This window comes from Camelina sativa, chromosome 11, assembly GCF_030686135.1.
Source record: "Camelina sativa cultivar CO46 ecotype springtype chromosome 11, ASM3068613v1".
NCBI lineage: Eukaryota > Viridiplantae > Streptophyta > Magnoliopsida > Brassicales > Brassicaceae > Camelina > Camelina sativa.
In genome coordinates this window covers 7,577,426-7,603,186 of record NC_141890.1, presented here as the reverse complement: position 1 = coordinate 7,603,186, position 25,761 = coordinate 7,577,426, and the positions used below count along the sequence as shown (strand labels likewise).

Here is a 25,761-nt window from a genome sequence, read left to right as displayed (position 1 = left end):
CCATTTGCCCATAAAATACATGTATATATATGCTATTTGACTATTAAATAATTAACCTAATTACACTTGAATCTTTCAACCCTTCTGATATAAATGGTATTCTGATCGAAGCTAATGTTGAGCAAAAATATAATTAATTTGATGACATATATTAGTATATTATATTGAAAAGGGACAACAAAAAAGTTCCACGAACTTGTCTGAGCTGAACCGTGTAAGGCCGAATAATTCTATATTTAAATATTATTACATACAATACAAAGTTTAAGACTACCACGTCGATAATGTGCCGCCACGAAATAACTCTCTTTATATAATAACCTCTTATGAACAATTCATCTAAATCCATCGACAAATACTTATTTCTCACGGCGAGAAACAACAGAGAACCGGGGAAAAATGGCGTTTTTCGCAACCAAAGAGCCTCTGTTGTTGTCTCTCCTCCTGGCCATCGGCTTCTTTGTGGTGGCTGCATCTGCCGGAAACTTCTACGAGAGCTTTGATATCACTTGGGGAGATGGCCGTGCCAACATATTGGAGAATGGACAGCTTCTCACTTGCACGCTTGACAAGACCTCCGGATCGGGTTTTCAATCCAAGAAGGAGTACTTGTTCGGTAAGATCGACATGAAGCTCAAGCTTGTCGCTGGAAACTCCGCTGGTACCGTTACCGCATACTACGTACGGAATATATATATCCTTGTGAAATTGTTTGATTTCAAATCTTTGGTATAATAGAATTATTTTCATCTTAAAACCAATCGTTAAAATAATTTATATTTTGCGTGGCAGCTTTCGTCTAAAGGAGCGACATGGGATGAGATTGACTTCGAGTTTTTGGGAAATCTCACAGGGCAGCCTTACACTATCCACACCAATGTGTTCACCGGAGGTAAAGGAGACCGGGAGATGCAATTCCATCTATGGTTCGATCCCACCGCGGATTTCCACACATACACCGTCCACTGGAACCCTATTAACATCATGTGAGTAAATAGTCTATAAGCAAATCCTACATTGATAATATTAATATACATTTTATATCATTTACTACCAATTGGTTTTGATAGAAAAGCTTAAGAACTTTGACACGTCTAATACCATATAAACTATATAGTTCTTGACATAAATGCTCGTTTCTTGTGTCTGAAGCTTCCTTGTGGATGGGATCCCAATTCGGGTGTTCAAGAACAACGAGAAACATGGGGTGGCTTTCCCTAAGATTCAACCGATGAAGATATACTCAAGCCTCTGGGAAGCCGATGACTGGGCAACTCAAGGCGGTCGCGTGAAGATCGACTGGAGCAATGCACCATTCAGCGCCTCCTACAGGAACTTCAACGATCAGAGCTCATGCAGCAGAACATCGAACTCAACATGGGTGTCTTGTGACGCAAACAACAACTCGTGGATGTGGACCACTCTCACTCCGCACCAGTACGGACAGATGAAGTGGGTGCAAGACGATTACATGATCTACAACTATTGTACTGATTATAAGAGGTTCCCCCAGGGTCTCCCCAAGGAGTGTAATAAACTTGAATGATCGTTCTTTGAAAATTTTCAAGCACTTTATCAATAACTTATTTTATTTTCTCTTCGTTTTGTTTCATTCTTGTGTTGTTTACTTTGGTCTTTCTTTTGGTGTTTCTGAGATACGATTATACACATATGTAATCTTCCTAAGAAAATAATGTTTTGTTACACTTGTTAATCGATAATAAATTCTATATCGCGATGCGGTGTGAGCGTTAATTTGCCGTACAATGAAAGCAACATCGATGTGCTTCAAAAAATGCACACGAAAAGAAACACACAACAATCAAAACAACAGAGTCCCCTGTTTGTACTTCAAAACACCGCGAGATAAGTAAATTATCTCCATTTACAAATATAGTAACCACCATGATACTAAAATTCTTCTATGTTTTCTTCTAAAATTTATGGACTTATGGTAGTCATTAGAGTCCTTTTACATTGTGACTGGGGCTGGTAACCCATAAACGTATTAAATGGATTTTTTTTTTAATACTTTATTTGGAAACTCTAGTACTACACCAATATCTTTGATTTTTTTTTCTTTATTTTTTTTCTTTTACAGAGCACTTATTTTTGTCTAGCTCAATGTAAAAATTCTTGACATGTTAATACTGTGAAACTCAGAAAATAGTAAAAAAAAAACATGTTTCGATTTCAAAGTTTAATGAATGCGATGGTTGGTTCAACTAACTAATAGGGCCTAACATTAAAGACTTTAAGAGCCACATTTAGGAAATGAATTTGGACAGTCCAATTTAAAGCACAGAACGTGTCTCTCTTCGACAATGATTTCTCAAACTAAATTGTTATTTTCGATATCCAATATATATATATATATATATATATATATATTTCGTTTCATATAATTCAGTTACATTTCCAGAATTTACAAATTTTGTTGAGTTTCCGACTCTCCATAATCCCAAGTTTTTATTCATTTCACCGGTCATCCAATTTGTCTTCAAAGGAGAATTCAGTAAAAATAATTAGTCACAATACAAAAATTTATAATTAAATCTCAACAAGATATTACTCAAATCTGACGCTGTTGTTTGGACCAATGAGCTAGACACTTGCTCGTGTAGTTTGCATGTGGTAAGCTTGCAGATAATTTAAATTTCTTACCAAAAAAGTCTGGTCCATCTCCGAGATTAAGCGCTTTGCCGATCGATACCCGGATATCCAGTACGGCTAACTATAACTCATGTCCAAACAATAATTTTATATACCTAGCTATTGTGTATGACAAATTTCAAGAGACAAAGTTTAAATTACAGATAATGACTTAATGAAAATGGGTCCAAACAACAAACACAAGTTAAGATTGTTGAATAGGATGGTATAATAGATCGAGTTGTCATTTTCCCTATTGATTACTAATCTGGTTTAAGTCAAAATCATGTCGTTTAGACCCACTCATGACGATATATGAACACATTACCTTCTCGAATTTCTATCAATTCGAAGATGTCGTCTGACCGTGAAACTGTCGTAAGAATTATGAAAATTTTGGGTTCTATTCTAGCCTAGAAAATAAATACAACGAAAGAAAACTGTTATTAAAATAAAATAAAAGTCATCAAAATGTTTCGGTTTTAGTATATAAAATCCAGAAAAAGCATGAGATAGCTATCTATATAATATGTATCACTTTTAGAGATAAGGACAGAAAATATAATTAGAAAGTAGTACTTACGGATCAAATTCATAGGAAAGGCGAAAGCAGTTAGATAAATTATCAAAAACATTCAATGCCAATGGAGAAGTCCAACTGTATTCTTCTTTATCAATCTTACTCATACAAGTGATCTACAAACTGCCGCGTACATATATTAAATATTTATATATATCCACCTGCCAAATCCTTTCAACTCCAAACCATTCTATATATCATATACAACAATTACAGATTTTATGTTACAGTCTTCCTTTTATTCTCATATAGATACAACTAGAATCTAAAAAGACAAGCTGAGACAGAGAAGGGGATCATAGGTGAGAAGGAAGTGAGATGGTGAAATTGAGAGAAACAGAAGTGATCCTGAGAGTCTGTATCGTCTTTCTTCTTCTCCTCACTGCTTGTTTGATCGGTTTGGATTCTCAAACCAAGGAGATTGCTTATATCCACAAGAAAGTCAGTTTCAAATATTTGATTGCTCTCGAGTATGTCCATTATTTTCCTTTATTTTTTTTATATCAAATTATATAATATCTCTATATATGTGTAACTTATATAATCTCATTTCTCTTTATACAATCTTAATATCATGATTCATGAGATACCTTGGAACTAAACCATCAATGTCTTCAAAACTCACGGAATAAGTCACAATTGTATTTAAAACTAGTAGATTTGAATTTTTATGCGCTCTGAAAAAAGGGGTAATGATTTCACAATTTTTGGAAGGATCTTGTTTAGTATCATTTTAGGAAAATTTTCTGTTTTGGTTAAACATAAAAATGACTTTTTGTACAGTGGGGACTGCTACTCTTTTTATATTTGGGTACGGTTTAACAACTCTTTAAATATCATCCCACAAAAAGTTAAATTAAGTATTCATTTTATAATATGTTTGTGTTTGTGTTTTATGATAATTAGTATTAATTAAAAGTGTGTGTATATATGACAGGGCTGAGTTATACATTGATGTTGTGGTTGCTGCGTATAATTTGGCTCAACTAGGACTTCATTGGCACAGTGTTGAGAAAAAGACTTCCAATACCAAATGGTTTTCTTACCTCTTGGATCAGGTATTCATAACTCTCTTAGTATAGATTATCGTTGATGATACTATAACTGTATGTGTGATGAAAAATGTAATTAACACAGACAGCGGCTTACGTGGTTTTCGCCGGGACATCTGCCGCGGCGCAACACTCATTGCTGGTGGTAACGGGTTCAAAGGAGCTTCAATGGATGAAGTGGTGCTACAAGTTCACAAGGTTCTGCTTTCAGGTGGGAAGTGCCATCATCTTAAACTACATCGCGGCAGGCCTTATGGTCCTCCTCTCTTTCATCTCCGCCTTCAACCTCTTCCGCCTCTATTCCCCTAAACGTTTTTTTCGCTTAAAGTCCTCCTCCTAATGAAATTAACTACTGTGTTGATCATATTTTCTTAATCCGGAATAATGTTGATCAATGTGAAGAAAAAATGCTGATTAAATTATTGATTCAACTCTTAATCTCAATTTCTATTATGCATGTACAATAAATATCACCAGTCTATTGCTTGAGAAAATAGGTATGCACAGTGTACGTAACTTAAGTCTTAACTCACTTTATCAATTGGGTACTAAAACTAATAAATTTCCCTCCACTTTTTTTTGGTATTTTATAATCCTTTGATGGTACACATACTAGACCGATCACTTCCCTGTCATATACTTAGATTATGATATGATGGGTTTATGAGGGAGCGGTGATGAGAAAAGGAAGGGAGCTCATATATATAGGAAAGTTTATAGAGAATGATAGAAATATGGAGAATGAAGACTTTAGACTTGGGATTAGATTTTGTTGGTTTTTGCTAGTTTAGGATTACACTTGCCAATGTGCACATGCAGTCTTTGACACCTAGCACAATCATGCACTTAAGCCTTAGACCAACACTGACCAACACATGTGTAGATCTCAGCCATTATCTTAAACATCCAAACTAACTTAATTTCATAGTTCTTTAATCGGTTCTTAACCAGGCTCAAATCCTCCAACTCGAAGAGTATGTTTCTTAAGAATTATTTTTCTTCAATTTTCTATGTTCCGAAATCCACCAAATGTGTAAGCTAAAAAATAGATCCACTAATTTCTTTTTCAAAAATAACCTCGTAAATATACGTTTACTAGTATGAATTTGACTACTTGAGTATATTTTGTTCATAACGTTTACTAGTATGAATTTGACTACTTGAGTATATTTTGTTTCTGTATTATATATAGTCGAATGGATAACAGGATGAGAACGTCCTAAATTTTAGTAACGGCCAAAATTTAAATTTATTCCATTGTTTTGGTCAAACATTTATTTCCTCTTTATGGCCCAAATTATTAGGAATATCCCCAATATATTTATGTATTTAGATTATTTCCTTATGTTTAGTCAAACACAATATGAAAAAAAAATGAATATACATAATCAGTTTTCCTTTATTTCAGAAATACAAATATCGCATGCTCTTACAAGCTACACTTTCTACTCAAGAGGTGTACATGTAACATAACATGCTTTTTGATAGTATAATTTTCTCTCTAATTGTAAAAAAAATGTTTCCCAAAAGTCAAAGAAATGAAAAGTTTGTCAAAGCAAAAGATATATAAAAAAAGCTAGTACTGTAGTATCAAATTGTGGCTTTGATTACTCAACCGCCTCTTTTGGAAACTAGATGTTCAAATGACTACCAATCATCATGTTGGTTGGAGATGATATTTGAGATGAGCGGTTGGAGTCCATGGAAGAAGTAAGTGGTTGGAAGTGATTTTGAGCGGTTGAAAAGATGAAAACCAACCACCAAAAAATATGAGTGTTTGGCAACTTCGGTTGCAAACGAAGAAGATTAAACAATTGTTTTTATTAAATATTTGTTCATAATGATGATTTTTTTAAAAAGTGGAAAATATTAACGTGTATGTAGTAATACATGTGAAGAAACTAAATTTGATTGGATTTTCAATTAGTGTGATAAACTTTTATGTTTTGTTATTAATTTAGGCTTTAAAAATATATACACAATTTTAATTTACTGACAGATTCACTTGTAAGAACTTATAATTAGCCTAATTGTAGAACTAAATTACAATTATATGTTTAAAATGTTTTAGATAATCATCACAACAACCATTAATATTTCAAATTAGGAATTTTAAAATATATTTTTATTGCATACAATTTTTTAGGGCTGGGCAAAATAACCGATAACCAAATAACCGACCGAAACCGAACCGAAAAAAACTAAACCGAACCGAACCGAAATTCTTCAAATACCCGAATGGTTAGTAAAAATCTATATCCAAACTAACCGAAACCGAACCGAACCGAACCGACAATTAAATGGTTAACCGAAATATCCGAAAACCTAGAAGATATCAAATATTATATACTTAATATTATGCAAAACTATAAAATAAACTTAAAATATAAATTATTTCTAGATTCAAAACAATTAAATATTTTAAATAATCAATATATGTAAATGTTATTATTTTGAATTTACAAAGTTAAATACTATTTTGTAAAATTGAATCAATATTTTTCCCTTTTTTGTATTTTTGTTATTGTATATTTGGTTAATTTTGGTTATATTCGGTTAGTTTTGGTTATATTTGGTTTATTTGGTTAATGTTAATATAATTTATGTTAGTTATGGTTATTTATTTAAATAACCAAACCGAAACCGAACCGAAAGAAACCGAACCGAAAGAAACCGAACCGAACTAAACCGAAATTTCATAAATATCCAAATGGTTACTATATTACTATATCCAAAATAACCGAAACCGAATACAACCGAACCGAAACCGAATGGTTAACCAAATGCCCAGGCCTACAATTTTTATAATTTAATGGTTATTAAGTTTTCATGTTATAAAATATAATATGTTCTTCCATATTTTATTATTGAATTAAATTAATTTAATTTTTTATAATTTAATATAACATGTACTATTCAACCGCTATAATGCTACCAATCAAGCAAAATACTCAACTACTCTTTCTTCAATCATATTATCTTTTCTATCCGCTATTTTTAACCGCTCTCTTTTTAACCGCTTTCTTTTCAACTGTTCAAAATTTTCTAACCGTCTTGTTTAAATATGGTCACCAATAAGAGCCTGTATAAATTGACAAACCCCTTTCTTCTCGATTTCTCTTTAAGACACATCAACCCGCACCATCACAACCCTTGATAACTAAAAAAGCCTCCTCCTTTCTTTTTTCTTTTATCCGGGAACACGAGACTCGTTGTTCAAGAAAACTCTCTCTGCCAAAAAATCAATAGATTTTGAACGAGACAAACCAATCAAATCCCCTCGGTTTCTCAAAAACCCATCTTCTCCTTTTTTTTTCTTCTTCTCTCACCTTGTAATTTAGCCGTAAAGTATTCACCTTTTCAAACTCCTCAAAAGCTCTCTGCTTCTCTCTCTCTCTCTCTCTCTCTTCCACACGATGAGAGAGTATTGGACATCTTTGGCTTCGTTACTCGGCGTTTTAGCCTTTTGTAAAAGCCTAATGAATTCAATATTCCCACCGGAGCTCCGTTTCGCTTTCTTGAAACTATCAAACAGAGTATTCAAACTCTTCTCCACCTTCTGCTACTTCGACATAACAGAGATCGACGGCGTCAACACCAACGAGCTTTACAATGCCGTCCAGCTTTACCTCAGCTCCTCCGTCTCCGTCGCCGGAAACCGTCTCAGCCTCACACGCGCCGTCAACTCCTCCTCCATCACGTTCGGCCTCTCCAACAACGACTCCATCGTCGACACATACAACTCCGTCACTGTCGTATGGGAACACATCGTTACGCAGAGACAAACTCAAACCTTCGCTTGGAGACCAATGCCGGAAGAGAAACGCGGCTTCACGCTCCAGATCAAGAAGAAAGACAAGAACTTGATCCTTGACTCTTACTTGGAATACATCATGGAGAGAGCTAACGAGATTCGCCGGACGAATCAAGATCGGCTTCTCTACACGAATTCACGAGGTGGGTCTCTTGACTCAAGAGGTCTTCCTTGGGAATCTGTTCCCTTTAAGCACCCGAGTACCTTCGATACACTCGCTATGGATCCGGTTAAGAAGCAACAGATCATGGACGATCTCACAGATTTCGCTCAGTGTCAATCTTTTTACCAGAAGACAGGTCGGGCTTGGAAAAGAGGATACTTGCTTTACGGACCACCCGGAACAGGGAAGTCGAGTATGATCGCTGCTATGGCTAACCATCTCCGGTACGACATCTACGATCTCGAGCTCACGGAGGTCAAAAGCAATTCAGAACTGAGGAAGCTCCTGATGAAGACTAGCTCCAAGTCGATAATCGTGATCGAAGACATTGATTGTTCGATCAATTTGACGAACCGGAACAAGAAACAGAGCAATGAAACAGAGACCGGTTTTGTCGAGGACTCCGGTAATGGGAGCACGATAACGCTTTCAGGTTTGCTGAACTTCACTGACGGTCTTTGGTCTTGTTGTGGCAGCGAGAGGATCTTTGTGTTCACGACCAATCATATTGATAAGCTTGATCCTGCGTTGCTAAGAAGTGGAAGAATGGATATGCATGTACACATGAGTTACTGTACGTTTCCTTCGATCAAGATCTTGCTGAGGAATTACTTGGGATACGAGGAAGGTGATCTCAACGATGACGTTTTGAAGGAGATGGAGGAAGTGGTTGATAAGGCTGAGATTACTCCGGCTGATGTAAGCGAGGCTCTGATTAAGAACAGGAGGGATAAAGAGAGAGCTGTGAGGGAACTGCTGGAGGATTTGAGAAGTAGAGCGAAGAGAAATGAGAAGAATGGGAGTTTGGAAGAGCAGGAGAAGATGGCTTTGGATAGTATCTATGCAGAAGAGAACGGAGGAGGAGGAGAAGAGGAAGAGATTGAGGATAACATTTGCAAAAGTAGTGATGATTATTAAGTGTTTTTTGTTTGTTTTTTGGTTTCGTTGTTCTTGTAAATTTGTAAACGTTCTATGTTTACGCAATGTGAAAAGTTGTGTGACCTTTATTATTAGTTTTGGGTAGTGAACTTTTTGAAGTAAGCAAATAAAGTGAATGTAAGAAGAGAAATGAAAGAGCTTGAAACTTAAGTTAACATATGCAAGTGGCGGTGGTTAATTAGATTTTTGTATGTGGGGATCGGATCAGAAAATGCAAGGAATTTCATTGGTTACCAAATATTACCGGGAATTTATTTATATAGTCACACATACTTGTGGACAAATATTGGGTTGTGTTATGAATTATGATGTTATCACGGAATGATATAACGTGGACAGTTACCAAAAGACAAAAATTTCCTGATTAAGTGGGTTTTTATTTCTGATTAAGAGTAAAATGGAATTAGTTTGTCGTAAAAACTAAAAAGTGAATGTCCTGTGGATAAGATCAATGCCTTGTCAACAATGTCAAAGTACAAAATACAGGACAAGCCTTAAGACAAAACATTGATGGTCGACATTTGTTTTTTCTTCTAAATTTCTTATAGCATTCTTGGACTAACCGGACCTCACTATATAAAAAAATGGCATGTGTCGATATAACACATTTCGTACTTACTTTATTCTGAATATTGACAATTTTATAAGCAACAAAAAGTTTATGCTTTTGTCAGTTGGATCAATTAAAGTGGATCTGTCCATGGACTCTATTAATTGAAATATGAGTGTATTGTGCATAGATAATAAAATAGTATAGGGACTGTGTGTGATTCGGTAATATTTGGATGTCTCTCTAAAAGAGTTGGAGTTTCCGAAAGAGATAAAATAAACAAAATGTATTAACGTCCTGAAAATAATAATTGTGTACAAGAAAATATCCAAAAAGATGAACCGAAAAGGTAAGATTTTTGATATTTTTTCATACCTTTCTGTGTTTTTTTGGATTCGGTGAGAAACAAAAGGCAGATTTGATTTTAGAAGTGAGTTGGAGATGATGCATGTACATTAGGCTTTTGTCGGAAAAGTAGAGAAAAAATACAAAGACTTCTTAATATCTGACGTGGATTCACACTTTTACGTTTCTTTGCGTCTCAATTTTTTTCATTTAAACATGTGCATGCAATTTTTAGATCTCGAATTTGTGTATCCAAATTTTTATGGGCATTATGATTTATTTATTTAAAATACTTTATTTAACAGATAAAGTAAAAATAAAATTACAGACATAGTTAACAAGATTCGCCCAATTATCTATTTGAATAAGTTGAATTTTTTACAAATTATCTATCAAAAATGATGAATTACAGGCTATGAAGCCCAAAATAAAGCCCAATTAAGAGGGACGTTTATATACAGAAGACGTCAGAGGTCAAATATGTTAATTAGCGTCGTCAACAAAACTATGATAGCAACTCCGACGACGACTACTAGATTCGTTGCTTTAACAAACCCATTCCGATCTTCCTCCTATAATAAGATTCCGATCTCCGTTTCTCACTTTCCCAAAGGTTTTCCTCAGAAACCACTGATCAGAGCTTCATCATCAAATCTTCGATTCGTAGCTACGATGTCGTCGACCCCTGCCGCTGCCGTCAACGCAACCGTTACCGAAGCCGGCAGAGGAACCATCACTCATGTCATATTCGACATGGATGGTCTCCTTCTCGGTAACTTCTTCTTCTTCGATCCTTGCCTTTGTTTTTATAATGTAGTTCGTGTTTTTTTTTTAATCACTGTGTGAGTTCTGGTCCGAAAGTTGGAAACTTTAAGGCTTTTATAAGAATCTGGTTTCTCTAGTTTCAAAGTCTCAGAGCTTCATTGATCAATCAAGTTCCGATTGGTTCTTAGTCGAAAAAATTGTGCTGTGTTAACAAAACAAAAAAAAAAAAAAAAAGGAACTGTCTTTGCTGGTGTTAAGTTCTTTCCGGTGAGCAGAGGAGCATAGCTTATGCTAAAGTTTTGTATTCTTTTTGCAGATACGGAGAAGTTTTACACGGAGGTCCAAGAAAAGATACTTGCTAGATACAATAAAACATTTGATTGGTCTTTGAAAGCAAAGATGATGGGGAGAAAAGCCATTGAAGCTGCTAGGCTTTTCGTCGACGAAAGTGGAATCAGTGACTCTCTTTCAGCTGAAGATTTCATTGTTGAGAGAGAGTCCATGTTGCAAGACCTCTTCCCTACTAGTGACCTTATGCCAGGTTACAATCCGCATATTGCCTCCTCTTATTGAGAAATTGATTGGTCTTTGCTGATGATGATTAGCCATTCTTTCGTTTAATGCCTCTGTTTCATACTCTTTTTGAGTCACTAATCACTCTAAGAGTACTAGTGACTAGTAGCCAATGTGACTAATCACTAATCCAATATTCATCCTTTTATTGCAGGAGCTAGTCGGCTACTTAGACATCTCCATGGGAAAGGAATTCCAATTTGTATTGCCACGGGGTATCTATCTCTTTCTCCATTAGCACATTCACTTCTTGTAATAGATAACTAAGAATGCAAGTGGCGCTTTCTTCAGCTTCTTTTTATGAATTTATATTTCTTTCTTGGCATGTCTGAACTGATTTTGGCTTCTCTTTTGATGCAGAACACACACTCGACATTTTGATCTCAAAACACAAAGACACCGTGAGCTTTTCTCGTTGATGCATCACGTAGTGCGGGGAGATGACCCAGAGGTGAAGGAAGGGAAGCCCGCGCCAGATGGCTTTCTTGCTGCATCCAGGAGATTTGAGGTAACACATATGATTAATAAAACTACTATACATATATAAGTACCATAGTATCAAGATAAAGCTCTCATATTAGCATGTGTATCGATCTTGTAAGTTAATGTCTCCCTCTTCGTTGCGGAATTCATAGGACGGTCCTGTAGATCCACGGAAGGTTCTGGTGTTTGAAGATGCACCTTCTGGAGTCCAGGCAGCTAAAAACGCTGGAATGTAAGTGGCTTTCTTGTATAACAGTTTCCAAGTTCTCTCAGCGGATGAGTAATTTTAGCGGTTCAGTTTGAGCCCTAAAAGGCCTAGCTAAAACATCGTCTCTGAATGGTGTGTGTGTAGGAATGTGATAATGGTACCGGATCCAAGATTAGATAAGTCCTACTGTGGTGTAGCGGATCAAGTTCTGGCCTCTCTGCTAGATTTCAAACCAGAGGAATGGGGCTTACCTTCCTTCCAGGATTCACACAACTAAAACCACAAAGCTTTTCAGAGTAAACGTTATCCTCAAGCTAACGATACTTGACTGGTTGACTTTGATTCTTTAGTGATTCAAGCCTGTATCCCTATTACTAGAAAGATCATTGCAAATTGTAAATTCGTATTGCGGTCATTTGAAATAATAATATTCCCTTTATAAAATAATTCCTCTACTTTATAGATGGCTTATGTGTCGGTAGCCAAATTCGTAAGCAAGTCTTTGCTTCGGTTTTTGTAGAAACCGACATGATTGGTACATTACATTGAATGTTAAAGTCATACCCAATTGCATATCTCTCTCCAAACCAAAATTGTTACTTCAATGAATGCAACAGGCGTCGTTGATGCAATTTATAACATACAGTACACACATATTGATCGCTTTCTATTCATTGCTTTCTATCATATCAATATGTTTAAGTACAAGTGATTGAGGTTCAGATCATCTGATAATTAAAGGGGACGCAAAGTTTGGCGAATCTTTACTCTATGTAGAGATTGGGTCTAAGCATTCACATGCTCTTATGAACCGGCCAACATCAAAGAGTTTACTAACGTGCGCTTCGTATCAAAGCTTTACATAGATTTGGCAAACTTTAATCTTGTTCTCTTGTAAACGATATGCTTAATTTTTGCTGTTTATAGTAAATAACTGTACAACCATCAATTTTCCGATATATATGAGGCGCCAACTCATCTTTAATCTGGTTGATTAGAAAGGAAGTTATAGCCATCTTCAAGATCAACAATTCGTAATTGATTGACCCAAAGAGAAACTATTTTGATGGTGAAAGTCACGTAAATTAAGTATTTGGTTCAAAGTAATTTTTTTTGTTTTGTTAATAACATGTAATTGTATGCGGTTTTGAATCAGGCACAAACCATTACGGTACAAGTTCTAGTCACATGCAAATTAAAGTAATCTTTTCAAATAATAATATTGGGTACGTGAATCTTAATTCATGATGGTATATAATATATGGTACCTTGCCCTTGCAAAAGCAATTGAATCATTGAAGTATTAAGCAATAGTCTCTATCCTGTAATACAAAGTCAAAACCCCGCCACTGCGTCATACATATCAACTCATGAAATTCATATATATACACATCAACTTGATCATTCATAAAACCTTACGTTCCATCTTCTCTACCGGACAAGAATATATATCTCTCTTTCTCTAGATATATATACCCATATATAATATCCAAAACACTTACACACAATCTTCCTTTATCTCTTCTCTTCCTCCTAACAAAAGCACCACGCCAAAAGCCGTATATACGAATCAAGAACACAACATAAACTCTCATATATCGCTAGTCCTCCTAATTATGGAGAATGATATATGCAAGGAAGGATCAGCAATCTCGAGAAACTTATCTGTCGGATACTACGATGATAGGAGGTCAGAAGGTGTTCCGTTCAAGTGGGAGATGCAGCCAGGGACTCCCATTAAATCTCAGTCGCAGGAAACTATTCCTCCATTAAGTCCTTCTCCGGCTATGCTCAGCCTCGTCCTCCCGAAGCCTTCCATCTCCATCGAAGAGCCAAATAACTTTGTGTTTCCAGCGAAGCTGAAGCGGAAGCTCCGGAATTGGAAACATTTTCATTGCAAAAGATATTTTTCTAGATTGACTAACAAAATGGTTTTGTCTTCGATTTCTTTGTACCCCGAGAAACGACGCTAGATGGCCAAAATTATGAATCATTTCTATGAAAATAAATAGGCCCAATTCTTTTTTTTTAATAATAATAACAAATTTTAACAATCGTTTTTTGAAGAGGTATGGTTGGTCTTAACAATTAACATAGGTTTTATCTAAACAACGTTTGCTTTGTGTTAGGAGATAAATAACGTGTGGTTAAAAAAACAAAACCGTGTTGACAATAGTCGTTTATCAGTAAACCAAATGAACAAAATCTCAAGCTAGCTCGAATACGTTCGACTCGGTAATTTATAACGCTAACATAATTGTTTAAATCAGAAGTTATCAAATTAAAGAGTGAAAAAGTTGTTTAAATATTATACCCGTTAAAACTAAAAGTTTATACTCCCTCCGTTTCAAAATATATGATGTTTTAACTAAAACACGCATATTAAGAAGTCTTTACGTTTAATAAGTTCAACTAATCAGAAACAATACTACATAATATAAAATATTAAACTAATCTAAAAGTTGCATAGAAACTTGAAAACATCTTATATAAAATACTAAATTAATCTAAAATGGAGGGAGTATTAGTTAAAACTAGAAATGTCAAGTTATACAAGGGTCGAAGGGTCTACGAGAAAGAGAAATTGAAGTTCCCTGTTTCTAGCTATCAGCAAACACGAGAAAAGTTTGTTAGAAAAACTTGATTTTCTCATTAAATGAAAAATGTGTTGTTACAGCGTTCTTATGCTGAACGTGATTATTAAACCGGAACAAACTGGATCTATACAATTAATTTTAGTTTATAAACCGAACATTCCAGAGTCCTTAATTAATCATCTATACTATGTACAAGTATGCAAACTATATACACTCATCTAATACTAGCGTTACGAAGATGGTGATTGGTGAATATAAAAATCTGAAATGAGGAAAAATAAAAAATATTTATTTTGAAGATGCTTTTTATTTTTGTCGGCCAATAATTTAGAAGATGCTTTAACAACAACAACAAAAACTAACTTGGATGAGTTGAATAGCCCATCCAACACCGAAGACGTCGTCTTCATTTACCCGGACCAATACGTGTCGAAATGAAAGCAGTCCAATTCCAAATCATGTTTCTTCTGCTTTGTTACTCAGAAAAATCAACGCATGCATGGAAACCTACTTTTTACATCTTTTTTTTTTGTTTCATAAACATTGAGTTAAGATATACACAAAAAATATCAATATAAGATATAATTAGTTAAAACAAACTTCTTTTTTTTTTTGCTAAACTGGTAAATATTATTAAAAATAATTGTCAAATTATTAAAAACCGCAGTACATAGGATATAATTTCCCTGGCAACATTCATCTAACTAACATTTTAGAGCACTTTTTGTGTAAGGTTCTCACAAGAGTTCTCATTAAAAACAAAAAGATGGAGAACTGTCTCTCATTTAAGAATCCCTAAAAACCTTGTATATCACAGATATTAATTTTATTGGTTCTTCTTAAATTTATTATTGAAAATTTAATGAAATAATAAAATTAAAGAACCCTTCACAAAACTCTACAGCTGTGGATGGTCTTACAATTATCTCTACATTCATCTCTAACTAACCATAATTATTTGTTGTTTTACAAAAAGAAAAAAGATATTGGTTGTTTTATTCTATATACACATATTTAAATTCCCTAAAATATAAGACATGAACAAACCGAATGCTAACAAAACCGACTAAACTCCAAGTGAACTAAGCCGACTAAACAAAAATTTTGGAATTTATCGAAAAAAAAAAGAAAAAATCTAGTACCATTCCCCTACGCCCTACCTAAGTACAACACAAATCGGCCACGATCGAAGCGAACGATGAGATATTAAATGACAAAAAATGGACCTAACGACCAACGCTTCCTCCAAAAGAATAGTTAATGCTTACCGAACTCGTTTCTTTATCTACCATCTCTCTATCAAGTATCTATCTACATAGTATCTATATAAATGGAGTCAAAAGATTGAGAGTTATTCCTTTTAGTTATCAACTCTTTATTTTGTGAGTTCTTCTTTCTGACAGAAATAGCGTTTCTCCTCAAGAAGTTCACAAATGGTAAGTGGGTTATTCTCTATTACACTTATAATCTCAAAAAAAAAACGTTTAACAACTTTTAGTAACTTTCAACAACTTCTCAAATGGTTTTAGTTGAAAAAAAAAATTTCCCAAATAGTAAGTGGGACATAAATAGTTTGTACTTGTAATCTTAATTTTATTTTTTGTGTGATAATTCTATCTGTTCGAGATAGTAGTACAAACTAATTAAGATTTATCTTACATTTTATAACTCAAAACCCTAAATTAATGGAACGTAGCATATTGTTTGGTACGCTCTCTTAATAAGTATTGTCTTTTGTTAATTTATTTCCATTTAATCATGTCTAATCAAGCCATTTAAGTCTTACGAGGTGTTTCAAAGAAGGGTTGGTTCTCTTGACGTAGGTTTGCATCCAGTTTTCAACAATTAATTAGGTGTTTAGTTTTGACTTATCGATTCAATCATTTATGTTGTGTAAAGGCAGAAGAAGAAGAAGAAAGGAGAAGGCACCCTGTGCTGGCCAAAACTTTTTCCCTAGAGGATGAGAAAGATTCTGAGCACACAGCTTCGAATGTAATCCGCAAGATCCTCAGCCTCTTTAAGAACGTGCGCCCAGGATCCGATCTCACCAATTTCCAGGTGTAATATCTTAAACATCCTTGTTGATGAATTGTTCTGCTATAGAACAACGGCTATTGCCGTGTTACGTATATGGTTTTCCTGAAAACATTGGTAACTTTTCTTGTGAAAAATTAAAAATATGAAGTTTGCCTTAGAAGATAGGAAATGATAATAAGTATTCTTATAATGTTCTTTAGAATAGAAATGTTAAAAGAATTTTTGTGCATGAAATATAAAACTACGATCCATATAGTAAAGAACAAACTTACTAGTACTTATATAGCTTATAAGTAACAATTCCAACACTTAATATATAACTTTACTTATGTTACATAGTTTTGTAATTCATAATAACCGACATATATATACACATATATTATATAGTATTGATATTTTTTTTGTTAATACTAGAAATATTTGGCTCTAGTACTTAGCAGTGCATCATTTAAATACATGGGAAACCCTCGACAAAAACATTTAAGCCTTTTTATGAAACAAAAGAAAGTTACTAAAAACTGGATTTAAAAAGAAAAAAATTGAAATTGAAATTGTTTTTTTTTTTTTCATTTTTTGACGATGCCTATCTCTAGAGCCGGGGCCATACATCGGTAATGTATACACGATGCATGCATGAAAATGAACTCTCCAATTATTTCTTCCCCAGATCTTAAATAAATCGACGAAAACCTTTTTCCTTTTATATATACAACCAGAGATTTTATTTTTTGTCCGAGATCCAAGAGAGGTATTAACAATTAACTGTGTACATAGAAGAAAAAGGTCCTACACCGAAAAGGAAAAAAAGTGGTTATAAGTAGCTATATTAATTATACCATGTGCAACCCTTTTTTCGGGTGGGGATTACATTTACAACATGTAACTCTCTCTCTAAGTACAGTTGAACATGTCGCATAATCAAGTTATTTTTTCCAATCATTAATTATTTTCTTTGAACGTAAAGCTGCCACCTCAGCTGAACCTACCAAGATCAAACCTCCAATGTTACGGCGAGATGGTCTACTTATGCAGGAAGGATCTGCTTGGGGAATGCAGTCGTCGTGATCTTCCCATCGAACGGCTCAAATCGGTGGTGACATGGAACATTTCCACGCTCCGTCCGCTGATATTTGGCATGTCTCCTTACAATCCCGTTCTCGGCGAGACTCACCACGTCTCCAACGGTCACATCAACGTCATCGTCGAACAAGTATATATTTTCATCTTTTTCTGGATATAATAATAATATAATCATATTTATTACAATTTCAAACGAAGACATAATATAAAGTTCATTAGATAATGACAGATATTTTTATATAGAAATATTTTTCGGTTTTTTATGAAAGTGGACGAACAAATTATTTAACTGATTTTAATCTTCATACTTGTCGTTGTGTGTGTGTTTTACATTTTTGCCTAAGTAGCAGATATAATTATGATTAAGTACGTCATCAACTCTACTAATCATAGGAAAAAAAATTGCAAACGAAACTGACTTTGGATGTTTAGCTTTTAAAACCCTTAACATAAACGTTCAATAACGCCCTTTGAAGTTTGGTTTTGGTTCAGTTAGCACTTAGCAGCGTTAAAATGTTTATAGTTTTGTTGAGCAATTACATCGGTAGTCTCCAACCTATACGGTCATCATTCAAATCAAGAAAAAGAAAGAAGAAAAAAACAATTGACTTTACCATTTCATTGACTTTCTCTCCCAAACATGCAATCTTCTTCCTTTTTAATCTACCTTCACCGATCTCGGCATCGGTCCCCACCGTCCCTTATAGGCAAATCAAAATCTACAAATAAACCTTCCCGCGGTATTCCCATTGGGTCTGCATCCTCTGTTTCGTCCCCATCGACACAAAACCCGCATGAGTCTCCGAAATCAGCTGGGGAAGTTTCGATCTGCTCCACGACAAAAGTGTTGCCTGTACTACTGAGATGCTAGCCAACAGAGAAAAATCCGACGCTACCACAGTTCCCTCAACAGTGGCTACCGTAGTGCAAATCAAAAAACCAAGGTCCTCAATTTCTAGGCAGAAGCTACATCAGTCAAAATTTTGGCAGAAGTACCTTCAATTGCTACTCATGGAAACACCGAGGAGCCTATAAGCGTCACTACAGCCTCAGGAAAGGCGATCCCGCCTCCTCCCGTAGTCACCCCTGCGAATCCCCCCAAAACGAAGAACATCCTTGGAAAGCTCTAGTCAAAGACACCTCATGCCATCTGCAGAAAAAGGTACCCGTTCACTCTTGATTCCGGTGAATCATGTGTGACTATCCCAAATGTTATCATTGAGAAAAACAAGAAAGATTGGGATAGCTTTATCCTAGGACAATTTTCTGAAGAACCTCCCACCCGAGGGGCGGTTAATGCCATTGTAAATGGCATATGGAGCAAGCAAAGAAGAGATATTGCAGTCTCCAAATTGGAAGGGCATTCATATCTCTTCAAAGTCCCCTGCCCAAACGCAAGGCGAAGAATACTTAGCCAATGCTTATGGCAAATAGATGGTCAGACCATGTTTGTCGCAAAATGGACACCTGATATCACCCCAAAGAAACCGGAGCTGACACTAGTCCCAGTATGGCTTGACTTCCATGGAGTTCCGCTTGAGTTTTTCAACCGCGAAGGTCTTGAATACATAGCAGGTTTAGTGGGTCACCCGATTTGTCTCCATCCACACACAGAGAAGCTCATTAACATTGAGGTAGTGAAGGTTTACACAGTCATTGACCCGCGTAAACCCTTACTGGAAGCTGTCAACGCTAGATTCGAATCTGGCCAAATAAAGAGAATCCACGTCTCCAGCCCGTGGCTCCCCTCCGTGTGTAGTCACTGCAAAAAGATAGGACACAACATCTCTCGTTGCACCTCTGCTCCTCCTCTCTGCAACGTATGTGGATTAGTGAAACATACGGGGACATCTTGGCCTAGAGCCAAAAAAGATAAAAGCAATGGAAAGGCACCCATCCCTAGTCAACTGCCAATCATAGGGCAGAGTACACCCGAGCCACCCCGTATATCCTCAGTCATCCCTCCAAAGTTGCCTCAGGAAAAGCATGCAACCGCTGCTGAACTCTCAAGAGATAAGCTCCAAGCGCAACGTGAGTCAAGTAACAAGACACCTCCTACACTGAGACAGTTAGGCTACCAAACCCTGCCTTCAACCTTCAACATACCTCAGGATGATGGAAAGCTTTGTGTAGACCTTACTACAAATCTTTTCTCTCATGTTTCCCCGGGCCGGGATGCTTCCCGAGATAACAACTCCGAGCCTGATAGTATCTCAGATGATGATGATAATCCAGAAGCCGACTCTGATCGATTCCTCAAAGTCATTTCCAAACGTCTGTTGAAGAAGAAGAATCCACGAGCAAGGGCTAGAGGCCCTTTATGCCTCTAAGTATATATCCTTTTTATGGATATTTTTTGTCGTAATGTAAGAGGTCTCAACGACCACGTAAAGCGGAGGTACCTTAGGAAATGGATAAGGCAACATAAGCCTCTTTTTGGTGGGATCATTGAAACCCATGTGAGTCCTGACAAAGCGCAGCATATCATTTCTTTTGTAGCTTCAGGCTGTCTTATGCGGATAACTACTCTTTCTCAGATCTGGGTGGTCTGGCATCCTTCGGTGCAGGTAACAATTTTGTCTACTTCGCTCCAGATGGTCGTTTGTCTGGTAAAGTTACCTTTTGTCACAGAGAAAACAATTATATCTGTTGTGTATGCTTCTTCAACCAGTTGTGAGGAACAAAGAACCCTATGGCAAGAACTCCAGGCTCTGTCACTGCCTCCTCTAGTTCTCAACAAGCCCTGGTTAGTCATCGGTGAATTTAACCAGATCCTTCATCCTCACGAACACTCTGTGACACCCACTGCCTCTTCTTCTAGAGGTATGCGTGATCTTAGCCACTGCTTGTCCCATTCAAAGCTCTCTGATCTCCCGTACTATGGAAACACTTTCACTTGGTCAAACAAGCATGTCATCGGACTCATTGCTAAGAAGCTTGACATAATCCTAGTCAATGATGCCTGCCTCAAAGAGTTCCCAACATCCATAGGAGTCTTCGGTGAACCTGGTTTCTCCGACCACAGCCCTTGTTGCGTCTTCTTGGATACGGAAAAACAAAAGCAGAAAACTCCATTCAAGTTTCTGGCTCTCCTCAATCGCAACCCAGCATTCTCTCCTTTAATCAAGCTTTGGTGGGATGCTCTAATTTTCGACTGTTCCAAGATGTTGAAGTTATCCAAATAACTAAAGGAACTAAAAGGTATCATCAGAGCTTTCGCCAAAGACAATTATTCCAACATTGAAAAGAGAGTGCGAGAAGCCTATGAAGACTTACAAGCCTGTCAGCGGGTTCTGCTTTCTTCTCCATCTTCTCAGGCGATTGAGCGGGAAAAATCAACTCATAAGGCTTGGTGCATCCTGTCGCAGGCAGAGGAATCATATCTAAGGAAGAAGGCTCGAATTTGCTGGCTTGAGGATGGAGATAAAAACTCAAAGTTCTTTCACAGAGTCATCCGCACTCGTCTATTACAAAATCACATCCTCTTCATGCTTGATGACAATGATCAAATTGTAGACTCTAAGCAAGGAATCCAAAAGCTAGCTGTGGAATACTACCAAAGTTTCCTAGGATCCCAATCCTCTGCTCGGCCCCCCTCTGTTGAGTATTTGGCTTCTATTGTCCCTCAAAGATATTCTATATCGGCAATACAGGTTCTATCTGTTCTTGTCTATCCAGAAGAAATCAAGGCAGCGCTATTGTCTCTTCCAAAAAACAAAGCTCCCGGTCCCGACGGTTACTCTGTGGAGTTTTTCACGGCTCAATGGGATATCGTGGGATCTGATCTAACCGCAATAGTGCTTGAGTTCTTTCATTCTGGTAAGCTCGTGAAACAGTGGAACTCAACTTTACTGACTCTCATCCCCATGACGCCAAACGCATCCAAAATGGGTGAATTCCGTCCCATTGCGTGTTGTAACACGATCTATAAATTAATCTCCAAACTTATAGCCAACACTCAGTCAGCTTTCATTCTGGGATGGCTTTTGGTGGAAAATGTTCTCTTCGCGACAGAGCTCATCCAGGGTTACAATCAGAAAACAATATCAGAAAGAGGCATGCTTAAGGTAGACCTTAAAAAGGCTTTTGATTCCATCCACTGGGGTTTTATTATAAATGTCCTGAAGACAATGGAGTTCCCAGTGCATTTTGTCAATCTGATCAGCGAGTGCATCACGACCCCAACCTTCTCAGTGTCTGTAAATGGTGAATCATGTGGCTATTTCAAAGGTGCAAAACGGTTAAGGCAGGGCGACTCGATCTCCCCCTATCTCTTCACCTTGTCCATGGAGGTCTTCTCTCAAATGTTAAATAGAGATACAACAGTACTTGCATTGGCCACCATCCCTTTGCAACGAACCTGCAAGTGTCACACTTAGCTTTTGCAAATGACATAATGGTTTTCTTTGATGGAACTTTCAACTCCCTGGAAAAGATTACAAAGGTCCTTCAAGATTTCTCTGAGTTCTCGGGTCTTCAAATGAACAAGAACAAGACTGACTTGTTCCTTGCTGGAGTGAACCAACCTGAAACCGCTAGAATTGCTTCCTTTGGTTTCAAGCTCGGTTCATTACCCATTCGGTACATAGGACTCCCACTGATGTAAAGCTTCGTATAGCAGAATACAGACCTCTAATCGACAAGATTAAAGCTAGATGCTCAAGTTGGTCTGCTCGTGCACTGTCCTACGCGGGAAGAGAGGAGCTCATCTCCACTGTTATCTATGGCAATGTAAATTTTTGGGCATCCGCATTCATCCTCCCCAAAGGATGTTTGCAAAGTATCGAGAGTCTTTGTGCTAATTTTCTGTGGACAGGTGATATTGACAAAAAAGCAAGTTCAAAGGTGACTTGGAAAACTCTCTGTTTTCCAAAGGAAGAAGGTGGATTGGGGTTTCGCCGCTTATCCACTTGGAATAGAACTCTATGCCTTAAGCTTGTATGGCGTCTACATTCTAATGTGGACTCCTTGTGGGCACAATGGATTCGAAATAACAAAATAAAAGATGAGGTTTTTTGGCAAATTGATGAGAAGAAGCAGACCTCATGGACATGGAAAGCTTTGCTCCATCTTCGACCCCTTGCAAATGGTTTCCTTAGATGTGATGTGGGTAACAGACAACATGTAAGCTTCTGGTTCGACAATTGGACCCCGTTTGGTCAACTTATCCACTTTCTAGGACCCTCAGGACCGGCTCAGACTGGAATTCCATTAAATAGGAGTGTGGCACTTGCTTGTTCTCCGCATGGTTGGCTTTTGCCCCCAGCAAGGTCCCCACAACTGAATTGCTCCAAATTCACGTCACAACAATTCCTCCTCCGTCCCTTAACACTGTTCAAGACAGTTTCCTTTGGTGCATCCAAGGAGACACTCACGACAGTTTCAGCACTAAGAGAATCTGGGAAGCATTAAGAGAGAGACATGAACCACTTACTTGGACGAAGCATGTCTGGTACTAGGGAGCTATTCCAAGGCATGCATTCATGATGTGGCTAATGTACCTCAACCGTCTACCCACACGAACCAGGTTGGCATCTTGGGGAATGCAAGCAGCACTCTATGCTATTTGGCAGGAGCAAAACAACCGACTTCACAACAACATCAAGACCCTGCCGCATATTCTATTTAAGTTGTTGGACAGGCAGATTAGAGACGCAATCTTGGCAAAAACCCACCGAAAAAAATTTAAACATCTCATGATAGATTGACTAAGATATCTCTAGTTTCCTTCCTATATGAAAGCAAACAATAAGATAGTCCTTGTTTTTTTCTTTTTTTTGAAGTATCTTCCAGAACCATAGTTATTGTATTCTTATACAATATTTTTTCTCTAATGAAAATTCACATATTAAAAAAAAAAAAAAGAATAAGAAAGAGAGTACGAGAAAAACGTGTTCCATAGACTTAAAAAAAAACTCTCTTCTCACACTAACAAATTTTTTGTTACTGGTTTAATTGAAAAAAAAGTTCCAATATATTTTATGTTCGTATCTAAAGTTATGTTCACACTACAGTTGAGAAAAACCAAATTTAGTTTCTGTATGTATATGGTCCCAACGCATAAATTGATATGTTACTAATTTTTTCAAAAAACCAAAAAATTATTAAAAAAAAATCTTATACATGCAGTCTGATTTTTAATGGGAGATTTCTGTTTTTTAAAATACCAACCTTTTTTTGGGCCAAAAAAATATATAATGTACCAAACTTTTGAAAAAAGTCCAACATGGTACAACCAACAACGTCAAATTTTTCAGGTAGTGCATCATCCACCGGTGTCCGCACTTCATGCGACTCACGAGAAGGAAAAGATCGACGTGATTTGGTGTCAATATTTCACTCCTAAATTTCGTGGTATGTCTATTTTTTTCACTTAAATGTAGCAGTCAATTAAATTGTTAATTGTTGCTGCTACCACCAAAATTATCTCAAAACAAAGTCTTCAACTATGCGTTCGGTTTACTCTATAACCGAACCATCTCGTCTTGGTTCCGACATCTGATTTCTGCATGTACCAATTTTATATGGTTCATAAGGTGCTTACGTAGATGTTGAGATAAAGGGTAAAAGAGTAATGAAGCTTCTCAATCACAAAGAGACTTATGAGATGAACCAACCGAGACTAATTATGAGATTCTTACCGACGCCGGGAGCTCACTGGACAGGAAAAGTCAAGATAAAGTGTCCGGAGACCGATCTTGAAGCTGAGATAAATTTGATTTCCGATTCATTCATCGAAAGATTCAGAGGCAACAACAATAGATCCATTAAAGGAAAGATCTTTGAATCTTCCACTGGTACTCAGCTCTACAACATCTTTGGCCATTGGGACAGGTTAAAACATGAATCATAATAAATAAACTTTGTTGCCTTAAGCTGTGTGAATGATGCCATTAACGTCCTATTAATGTTTCAGAACAATAATGGCTAAAAATCTAAAGACTGGTGAGCTCGAGGTTATATACAATGCCGAGGAGAATATCACAGGACTCAAACCTCCAATAGTCAAGAATCTTAAAGAGGTAATGGAGTACGAGTCAGCGATTATATGGAGTGAAGTAAGTGAAGGAATACTGAAGAAAGATTGGGAAAGCGCAAGGGAAGCTAAGAGCCTTGTAGAGGCGAAGCAGAGAGAGTCTCTGAAAAACAGAGAGGCTTCAGGTGAGTTATGGGTTCCTAAACACTTCTCAGTGGTCAAAGACGGTAACGACTGGGACCTCTCACCGTTACAGCCCACGGTTCCTCGGGGTCCACTCGTCATCATAGAGGCAGAAGGGGAGAAATCATAAATCAGTTTCAAGATTCCAACACTCTATGTTGATAATAGCTTATAAGTTATATTATAGTTAAAAGTTAACATATAATTAGGCCGATAATGACATGTCCGTCAATAAGCATAAAGGTGATAAATGGTGTTTTTGTCACTTCATTTGAGGTTGAATGTATCATGTATGTTAGGGGTAGATCCACACCCCTTACCAAAGGGTTCGGCCCATTAAAGGCCCAAATAAACCTCCAAAGAAGGAAGGATATTTTGGTCTTCTTAGGAGGACGAATTGACACAGTTTCCCATAAATACGGACGTACAGTGTCCGTAAAAAGGGATTGGCAGAAAATAGGAAAAAGACGAGTCATAAGTATTGATTCCTTCGCTCGAAGCTTTGAATCGACGAGCTTGCAGCTCGTCCTTCATCTTACTTTTCGCTATCCTAGCTCACTTTGTAGCCCATTCTTTTTGTGCCCCGACACCAATTAATAAAGATCTTTTCGACCCCTATTTTGCTTAACTAAATATTGTAATTATGACCGATCCTAGCATCAACAATGTATGAGCGTTACGTCAGGTTTTTAAGAGGCTTGTCAGATATTATAGGGGATTTTTTTCACATCCCTCATAACAGAAAATATATACTAGTTTTCTCC

General features: G+C 36.7%; 4 protein-coding genes and 1 pseudogene across 5 annotated transcripts; all 5 read left to right on the top strand.

Moving 5' to 3' along the window:
* Positions 1-255: 255 nt before the first annotated feature.
* Positions 256-1,734, top strand: LOC104722378 (xyloglucan endotransglucosylase/hydrolase protein 14-like). The gene is made up of 3 exons (XM_010440528.3): positions 256-681; positions 793-986; positions 1,153-1,734. The coding sequence occupies exons 1-3, from the start codon at positions 400-402 to the stop codon at positions 1,544-1,546; spliced, it is 870 nt and encodes a 289-aa protein (XP_010438830.2). The 5' UTR covers positions 256-399; the 3' UTR covers positions 1,547-1,734.
* A 1,466-nt stretch (positions 1,735-3,200) lies between these two features.
* On the top strand, positions 3,201-4,778 carry LOC104722377 (CASP-like protein 2C1). The gene is made up of 3 exons (XM_087475268.1): positions 3,201-3,702; positions 4,170-4,290; positions 4,370-4,778. The coding sequence occupies exons 1-3, from the start codon at positions 3,551-3,553 to the stop codon at positions 4,622-4,624; spliced, it is 528 nt and encodes a 175-aa protein (XP_087331394.1). The 5' UTR covers positions 3,201-3,550; the 3' UTR covers positions 4,625-4,778.
* A 2,088-nt stretch (positions 4,779-6,866) lies between these two features.
* On the top strand, positions 6,867-9,355 carry LOC104722374 (AAA-ATPase At4g25835). The gene has a single exon (XM_010440526.3). It carries the CDS (start codon positions 7,701-7,703, stop codon positions 9,177-9,179), a length of 1,479 nt encoding a protein of 492 aa, XP_010438828.2. The 5' UTR covers positions 6,867-7,700; the 3' UTR covers positions 9,180-9,355.
* A 1,203-nt stretch (positions 9,356-10,558) lies between these two features.
* LOC104722373 ((DL)-glycerol-3-phosphatase 1, mitochondrial) lies at positions 10,559-12,568 on the top strand. The gene is made up of 6 exons (XM_010440525.3): positions 10,559-10,867; positions 11,177-11,401; positions 11,588-11,648; positions 11,794-11,941; positions 12,069-12,148; positions 12,269-12,568. Exons 1-6 carry the CDS (start codon positions 10,576-10,578, stop codon positions 12,399-12,401), a joined length of 939 nt encoding a protein of 312 aa, XP_010438827.2. The 5' UTR covers positions 10,559-10,575; the 3' UTR covers positions 12,402-12,568.
* A 1,043-nt stretch (positions 12,569-13,611) lies between these two features.
* Positions 13,612-25,613, top strand: LOC104722372 (oxysterol-binding protein-related protein 4B-like; annotated as a pseudogene). The gene is made up of 6 exons (XR_015572606.1): positions 13,612-14,055; positions 16,621-16,779; positions 17,723-17,968; positions 24,096-24,192; positions 24,375-24,672; positions 24,755-25,613. The product of XR_015572606.1 is annotated as an oxysterol-binding protein-related protein 4B-like (transcript).
* The last annotated feature ends 148 nt before the right edge of the window (positions 25,614-25,761 follow it).

Excerpts from the sequence above, each read along its gene's own strand:
- LOC104722377 (XM_087475268.1), top strand. The coding sequence starts at position 3,551 with ATGGTGAAATTGAGAGAAACAGAAGTGATCCTGAGAGTCTGTATCGTC. Across the intron at positions 3,703-4,169 it reads AAATATTTGATTGCTCTCGA|GGCTGAGTTATACATTGATG; the intron begins GTATGTCCATTA and ends TATATATGACAG. Across the intron at positions 4,291-4,369 it reads TTTCTTACCTCTTGGATCAG|ACAGCGGCTTACGTGGTTTT; the intron begins GTATTCATAACT and ends TAATTAACACAG.
- LOC104722374 (XM_010440526.3), top strand. The coding sequence starts at position 7,701 with ATGAGAGAGTATTGGACATCTTTGGCTTCGTTACTCGGCGTTTTAGCC.
- LOC104722373 (XM_010440525.3), top strand. The coding sequence starts at position 10,576 with ATGTTAATTAGCGTCGTCAACAAAACTATGATAGCAACTCCGACGACG. Across the intron at positions 10,868-11,176 it reads CATGGATGGTCTCCTTCTCG|ATACGGAGAAGTTTTACACG; the intron begins GTAACTTCTTCT and ends TTCTTTTTGCAG. Across the intron at positions 11,402-11,587 it reads TACTAGTGACCTTATGCCAG|GAGCTAGTCGGCTACTTAGA; the intron begins GTTACAATCCGC and ends CTTTTATTGCAG.
- LOC104722378 (XM_010440528.3), top strand. The coding sequence starts at position 400 with ATGGCGTTTTTCGCAACCAAAGAGCCTCTGTTGTTGTCTCTCCTCCTG. Across the intron at positions 682-792 it reads GTACCGTTACCGCATACTAC|CTTTCGTCTAAAGGAGCGAC; the intron begins GTACGGAATATA and ends TTTGCGTGGCAG. Across the intron at positions 987-1,152 it reads TGGAACCCTATTAACATCAT|CTTCCTTGTGGATGGGATCC; the intron begins GTGAGTAAATAG and ends TTGTGTCTGAAG.